This window comes from Gastrolobium bilobum, unplaced genomic scaffold (genome assembly GCF_033153095.1).
Source record: "Gastrolobium bilobum isolate Gb01-03AN ecotype WA unplaced genomic scaffold, APGP_CSIRO_Gbil_v1 utg8376, whole genome shotgun sequence".
NCBI classification, from domain to species: domain Eukaryota; kingdom Viridiplantae; phylum Streptophyta; class Magnoliopsida; order Fabales; family Fabaceae; genus Gastrolobium; species Gastrolobium bilobum.
The window spans coordinates 122739-131076 of NW_026896423.1; the positions used below are offsets into that span (position 1 = coordinate 122739).

At 35.1% G+C, this 8338-nt stretch overlaps 1 protein-coding gene across 1 annotated transcript; it reads right to left on the reverse strand.

Annotated features, from left to right (window-relative positions):
- Positions 1-783: 783 nt before the first annotated feature.
- LOC133299668 (probable apyrase 7) lies at positions 784-6179 on the reverse strand. The gene is made up of 3 exons (XM_061499153.1): positions 4026-6179; positions 1709-2042; positions 784-1269 (listed from the first exon to the last, which is right to left on the reverse strand). The coding sequence occupies exons 1-2, from the start codon at positions 5902-5904 to the stop codon at positions 1738-1740; spliced, it is 2184 nt and encodes a 727-aa protein (XP_061355137.1). The 5' UTR covers positions 5905-6179; the 3' UTR covers positions 784-1269; positions 1709-1737.
- Between the last annotated feature and the right edge of the window lie 2159 nt (positions 6180-8338).

An 8338-nucleotide genomic window follows, 5' to 3' on the forward strand; every position in this document is an offset into this window, starting at 1 on the left:
AAAATTAGGAATAAACATGCAGTATCCTTAAATCCTCATGATCGTGATCTCATCATAGATACTCAAGAGATACCTATTTTATTCCAAGGGATTTATTCAGTTACTCATATAAATATTAATAGTAATATTGAGACAAAATATGAAACAGGATAAATAGTGCTTTTATTTGTGACAATATAAAAGGTCTACATATGTCCTAATCTAATCAAAAGATTGTCTCTAGGACATCCATATACTAACATACGTCATGGGAATCTCCTATGAATAACTGCATTATCTCCATGATCTCTGATCTCTCCGCATTATTTGGAGTTTTTGCAGATACAATATCACCTCTAGCACACGGAAGGAATCACTTTCAACATCTATCAAATTACCATAAAAGAAGACCAAAAGCTGCATCTGAACCAGTTCAGGAAACACATCTAAGCAAGTACAATTTCCGTGTCCCTCTTTTTCTGAGAGTTAGTAAGTCACGATAGATTCGTGCAGAGCATTCTTGACCTTCCCGTGTTTTAATTTTATTCATGACCAGTTTTACACTCTTAAGATTAATAAATAATTGCCAAAACGTATGTACCAAAAAAAAAAAAAAAAAATTGCCAAAACGTAAAACAATTCCAAATGCATTCATGAGAACATGTAAAATAGATGGTTTGCATCCAAAGCAATACCCTTTATTTAGGGATAATCGATCTAAAAGCAATACTAAACGTTATGGAAATGCTGTTTGGTATATAAATATTCAGAAACACTTTACTTCACAAGGAAAGTTGCAGTTAGTCTTTAAAAAGCAGTTGCTTGCAAGTTGCAAACTAAATTTAATAACTTAATTGACGTATAAGATGTGAGCATTGTACTATGTTACAACTTCTCCAAGTGGTTTATCTTTTCCAAGTGTTTTTCTCAGCCATCATGTCAGCAAAGAAAACAAGGGGAGATTCTCTATAATAATGGCGGTTTATTAGTCCAAAAATTGGTATAAAAACAGTGACAAATTAATTGATATCAGCTTGGGATACTTTGATGCTTCATTATATAACATCTGAAGGCTTATGGTCACCCCAAAACTGTACAGTAGAGGCAGAACATGGAGACATCAGTAGCCACTAAAGGAGAGTGGTAAATGACAGAACAAGAGTGCTTCTTTGTGCTTGGCTTCTTGTGTTTAGAAATGAGATCCAGAAGAAGCAAATTAATTTGGAATTAAAAGATCTCGCCAGCTCTTGTTTAGCCCCCACGGTCATCTCCATGACAAAAACTTGAATGCTGGGACATGTATAATAAATCCCTTTATAATTTGCAGTGAGGAATTAGAGAAAAATAACATATAGAAGGGACTCTCGACATATCCTTTTATGAACAAGTATCATTACTGATGACAGTATAATGACAAGATGTTCAAGCAATGCCCAAATTTTTTTCTCCTTAGCAGACCAATTTGACTGGCAGTCCAAAATTACAAACAAGGAGAAATGTGTGGAAATCTTGTTTAGCATGGTTAAGGAACTTCTACTAATAACTTCAAAAAATATAGAAAGAACAATCAACAAAAAGAAAATGCATGTGCTTTACTATTATTTACCTATAACTATTCTTATGTTACAGAAAAGAATACCTACGAAGAATTGAAAAAGCAAAACTAAACAGAAAAATGGTTCGTCTATAAAAAAATGCAACTTTCAAGAAGATATTAGTGTAATCATACCGAAGTTTTCAGAAGATGATGCACTAAACCTACACCAGGTGTGCCTCAGCCACTGAGGAACTCAGGTCTTCTCGAGATTGTGATCTCCTACTCTGCAGACGCATCTGACTTCTGTGGGGCGACCAGAAGGTCCCTATGTTACTGCCATCAAACTGCATCTGCCCTAAATTGCTTGAGGAATAACTATGCGAGACACCACTAGCTGATGGGTAAAAGGAAGATTCCATCAGCTGGATGCTGCCACTGTCATCACCAAGACCATACCCCAGGCTAAATGGTCTATCTTGTGAACCTGTAATTGTAGGGCTGAGTGGCGTTTTTATTCTTGCATCTCCTACAATACCATAGGTACATTGGCTTCAAAGCTCAATCATAGAGATATATTAACACTATACACAGATTGCACAAAGACATTTAAACTATCCAAAAGCAACAACCCACCTATATTCTATAAGTAAACTGAAACCAAGCATAGTACATGTCTACATTACGATATTTTATGTCCACGCTGTAAAAGTACATGATGCACATTTGTAAGTTGTAACAGCTGCAGATGTTACATTATGAGCATAAAATACAAATAGACATAGTAGTATAAATTACAATGTTTGAATCAATAGCATTGTTCAGTGTGTCAGTTCAAAGCCCATCTGCCATAGATTCACTCTAAACATGAACTCAATACATACAAATTGTTAGAATATTAAATTTGTGATGGGTAATCATATCAGATTCATGTTCTAGCCTTATAATTATCCATAGTTTTGGATATGTTGTAAATCCAACGGAAAAAGAAAAAGAATATTTGGCATTTGACCATAACTAAGTGAGGGGACTCTAAATATGCAATAGACAAAACCAGCTCAAGTTCCTTTACTAACAGAAATGAAGGAGCAGTTCTTCTGAAAAAATTTAAATTATATATTGGGATTCGTTTAAAATTTGAAACAAGAAGAAAACTTGATTGATTTCAGTCCTTATAATAATATTGTCTTCCTTCTGTAACTAATATATATATATAGAGGTAGGATCCTTTGACACCAGTGTCAAATTTGAAGTTTGACATCTCATCTGAGAGCCGTTAGATCGAAAAAGATCAACGATGTCACATGCTTACAAATCAGAGTCGTTGATCTTTTTTGATCTAATGGCTCTCAGATGAGGTGTCAAACTTCAAATTTGACACTGGTGTCAAAGGATTTTACCTCACATATATATATATATATATATATATATATATATATATATATATATTTTTTGCCTTTATCAATCCAGGAAGGCTGTGACATTGCTCTTCCCATTTAATAACCATAAAACAATGCCGTTCAAGTTCAGGAGGTCGTGTGGGATGGATGAATAATTATTATAAACCATCAACTTATTGCTTAAACCATTCTAATTACACTAGATTCTTTTCAGGGAAACCCAAGCCACAAATTTTATATGTAAATGGCTAGTAAACCAGTAAAGCATCATTGTGAATATAAAACAAACTAAAAATACATTTAAATAGAAAATGATCATACTTTATCAGTCCAAAATGACGCATGCATGCACGAAGCAACAAGCATGATTCTAAGCTAATTGTGGATGCGTCACAAAAGCAGCTCAGGTTACTTTACTAGACAGAAATGAATCAGCAATTCTTTGGAAAAACTCTAAACTTATTGATATATAAATTAGGATTCATTTACAAATTTGGACCAAAAAGAAAACTTGATTGACTTCAGTCCTTATGATGATATCATCTTCCTTCTGTAGCTAATAGAGAAAATAATATATATTCCAGTAAGGCTATGACATTGCTTTTCCCAAAGAAGGAATCAAGACATTATCTAAGAAGATAATTTCACTTCACATACTGGATCACTAAGGTACATAAAATGGATTTGCATCACTCTAGTTCATTTGAAAAGAAAGAAGACTTCACACAAGCATCTATTCTTGAAAATAGATAATCTCCATAGTTCAATCTCCCAATAAATATTATACATAAGATAATCAAATCAAGAATCCAATTGAGAAAAGTTGATAAAGATCATTTTCCCCATCATCCTAGGTCCAATGCGGCAGTAGAATTATAATTCACAAATTGTTTCTAAATGAATACATGACATTGACAATAAATAATTAGAAAATATTCACAAATGTTCAAGTTGCAGCAAATTCATTACATTATAAATCATCAGCTGTGAAAATGGAATGCATAACCCTGACAAGAAAGAATAGTATAGATTCATTTTTTGTTTTTTAATTGTGGTATGTTCAGACGTTAAATTATTGAGTTATAAAAAAATCATTCGCATAAACAGCTTACCAGAAATGATTGGACTCCATCGCTGGAACCGGAAAGGCGATGGGATATTAAGAACAGATGCACCGGACACATTATTATGCCTGAAAAGGGGAAGATATTGCCTCCGGAAAAATCTCGGCATCCAATTGACAACACATGATAAAGCACAGAATAGAAGAATGACAGAAAGTATCAAAATGGGAATAAGAATAAGAGGATTTATCTTCATCTGAAGCAAGTCAAAATCAGGGAGCCCAAATCTAGCTGAATATGCCTTCCCAGCTTCCAACAAGGCTACCCCAAGTGTCCAAGTGATACTTCCAGAGCCAACAGTTATCTGGCCATCAGTAATGTGCAAACCTTCTCTCAGCAGTGACGTAATATAAGGTGCCCTAAAGCAGTATTGCTCAATAAAGGGCTGAGGAGCAACACTTATTTTAGCAACTTCCCATTTTTTTTCACAGAAATCCCTACCCTTTTCCAACACATCATCAAGTGTGGCTTCAGAAGTTAAGTTAAAAAACCGATACACTACAAAAAATCCAGAAATCACATAAAAGTGGCCTAACGGTCGAGGAAGATTATCAAGCAAAGCACAAGGATGCACTTCACAATCAAGTCCCGGACTGAGATCAGACCATTCAGACAAATTCACAGCAACTTTCGCAAGTGCACTGCATTGTTGCCAATTCGGAGCACCAATAAGCAATACCGGAATTCTTGATTTTCCTTTTTTACCCAACACATTCCCATCAATTCTAGGACTTTCACTTTCTTGGTTACTGGAAGAACAATGAGAGCAGGTATATTGATTCTTATACCCAGATTGTAAGCAAGGATGTTTAAGTTCAACATTTCCACCAACTAGATCCACATTAGTGGACCCAAACTTCTCCTTAAAAAGACGCGCCACGGATTTGTCAAAAGCCTCATTGAGACCATAGCCAGCTAGAGAATACGCAGTGAGATGATGATTCACTGATCCAATCCTAACATACAAGCTAGTCTCACTATTCAACTGTTGATCACCCTCAAATGTAACTTGTAACGACGAACCACCCAAGTCAAGTGCACCATAAGTTGCTTTCCTCGGTTTAACACCCAAGATACCACTATGATAATTAAGTGCAATCCATCCAAAGTAAGCTTCTTCTGTTCCACTAATAACCTTAACCCAATCCTTTCTACACACAAAAGGAGAACCCTTAAGTACATTCAAAGCATTATCCAACAACCATTTAGAGTCAGCAATGGGAAGCCTCCTAACACCAGCAGTAGCATAAAGGAAAACTGAAGTACCCTTATGAGAATCTTGAGGTATCTGCTTCTGTGCCCATTTAACAAGTGGTTTCAGTGCAGCCTTCAAACCTGAAACATTGTGAACCAACTTATCAAGACCCGGTTCAGTTTCCATTCTATCATAAGCACGCCCGGTTTGAGAACCACGCTTCTTATTCAAACCATCCCTCATTGATTTGATAACTATTGGAAGAGTAGTATCATCCTTGTGTTCAATTTCAGCCTTATAGACATAAACACGAGTCCCGGTACTACCACAATCAAGCACAACATAATACTTCGCTGACCCTCGATTCCAATGAGAATAAATAAACGTGTAAATAAGAAAAATGAACAATGCAAGACACAGAACCAGTGCGATCGGTCTGACCCATTTCAGGTTCTTGCGAACCGGGCTTCCACCTTGAACCGGTTTTGCCTTGGAGAAACTTGACCCGAGGCTTTCCCTGCGGAGAAGATGATGATGGGGTTTCTTCAAGTGGGACCCACCGGTGTCGCCGCCATCTTCGAGATCGAGGTGGCGGTACGAGGAGAGATCCTGAAGGGACGAGGAGATTCGCAGGTTGTTTTTGACAGCACTTGAGACTTCGCCAAAGACCATGTCTTTTTTTTGTTACGATACCCACTTGGATTCGAGAGCTTGTGATGATGCGGTTTATGAAGCATTTCGTTGCATAGTGACTGTTTTGGATGAACCCAATGAACAGAGAGAGAGAGAGAGCTGAAATGAACCCACTGAGATGATTTAGGGGCGAAGATAAATTATTAGTGCAAGTTGTTGTTGTTGCAGTGATGAGATCGGAATGAAGACATGGTTGTGTAGCGTTACAGTTTGAGAAAAAAAGAAAGAGAAACAGAGAAGGGAGTACACACAGATCTCTGCCAAGAGCTGCCTCGTTGGTTAGGTACAAGGTTGGAACAAAAACAAAAAGAGTAAATAGTATTTTTCCGTCGTCCCAAACTAGCAAATAAAAAGTTATTTATGGTTGTTAAAAATTTGAAGTGAATTTATTTTAGTTTTTTAAAGAATTAATGTGGATTTTTTTTGAATTTATGAGAAATCACAATTTTAATTAAATGAGTCTATTTTAAATTTTTTTAAGGACCACAAATAACCTTTTTATTTACTAGGAACTAAATAGATATCGTGAAATTTGCTGAGGATAAAAAAAAATATTTACTTATCAACAAATTTTTTTTTTTTCTCATTCTTGGCAGATGGACCAAAAAAAAATATTTGCTCACCTTTGGTACTACTATTAGAGCGAAATTTCATTTTAGCTAATAAACCTGTGTAATAAATAGGGGCCTTGGATACCAAAAAAAAAAAAGGGCCCTCAAAAGGGAACTACTCCAGTGCATTGATTCAAATAACCCGATGTTGTTGTTTTATTGTTTAGTGAATTATAATTAATATGATGTTGTTTGTACTTTGTAATAAGTTATACGGTAGCGAGTAGAGTATAAGTCTAAAATTTCAATTACAAGTTTAATTAATGTGTAGTGTGTATCTTAATTGGATATTAAAGAATAAGGGATGAACATTGCAATTAGACTGAGATTCATTATTAAACACCAAGAAAATGGGATTCTGAATAGTTAAGCGAAGAATCTAGTGGAGAAAATTGTTGGGATAAAATGCACGGACATGTTTTTTCAAAAAAAAATTGTGTGTCGGACACAATACACAATTAATATTTTGGGACACATGGTCAATATTTTTACATGCTCTGACACGTGTTTTCGACATGCGGTCAACGCCCGACACATTTTTTTAAGATCTAAATTTTATTTTATTAATTAAAAGTGAAATATTAATTTATAAGTCAATTTTTTTCTGTTACGAAATTTTACATAAAAAATTAGCAAGGTATGAAAAATTACTTTTGCTTTATATTTATGTTATGAAATTTGAATATTTGATTGGTTATATGACTTATTATGGACTGTTTTATGTATTAAATATAAATTATATTATATATATGAAAGTTAAATGGCCTTGAAGGCCGTAGGCATGTGAGGATGAAAACAAAATTTTCAAAGCAGAATTACACATACCATATCAAGAAAGGACATGGATGTTACCTTGTTTGCTTTCCAAAACTTGAAGATGATCAAGGTGATGCTTGAAGATACAAGCCCTCTAATGTTGATCCACACCACCCTTTGTCAAGATGGAAGAACTCTTCTTCACGGCCACCAACGAACACCAAGGGAGGCAAGCTAGGCGTCCCTAATGGAGAGGTAAGAGGCAAGGTTTCAAGGTGTTTAGTTGAGTGAATTTTCAGCAAGAAAAAACACAAAAGTGGCGCATGAAATTCACTTAGAAAGTGCTAGATAATTTTCAAAACTCTCTTAAGAAAAACCTCACAAAAGGATGACCAAAGGAGATGAGAGAATGAGTGAATAAAATCTGATTTCTTCACTAAAAAATCAGCCCTATGTAGCGCACACTAGGAGAGGAATGAGTGGAGTTGTTGCAAATCAAATCTTGTCAACAACCTCCTATCATATCCTCATGATATCAAGTGCATATTTCAACAAAAATCTGACTTAACAACCATCATATGGCCAGCCATATGGTGCACCCCATTAAGCCTCAAAACAATCCAGATACGTTGAGTAGTTGCATTCAAACTTGAACCTACTCACTCACTTATTCTCTCAACAAACTAAATCTGATTGGAGCTTATTTGGTTGATCCTATGACCAGCACAAGACCCCAAAATCAGCGTCCCATATCAACCTTGGATGATGCTCAAAGATCTCCCCTTGATACTTGGGATTTGTTCCAACAAGATCTTACCTTATCCTTTTGTTATGAAACAACTTTTCATAGCCAATTCAAATTCAAATTCAAACATTTAAATTCAAACGTTCAAACATTTAAATTCAAAATTCAAATTCCAAATTCAAAATTCAAATTTCAAAATTCAAAATTCAAAATTCAAATTTCAAATTCAAAATTCCAAATTCAAAATTCCAATTTCAAAATTCAAATTTCAAAATTCGAATTTCAAATTCAAAATTCAAAA

Coding starts and splice junctions, on each gene's coding strand:
- LOC133299668 (XM_061499153.1), bottom strand. CDS start 5,904: ATGGTCTTTGGCGAAGTCTCAAGTGCTGTCAAAAACAACCTGCGAATC. Junction 2,043..4,025: donor ATGGAGTCCAATCATTTCTG/GTAAGCTGTTTA, acceptor ATGGTATTGTAG/GAGATGCAAGAATAAAAACG.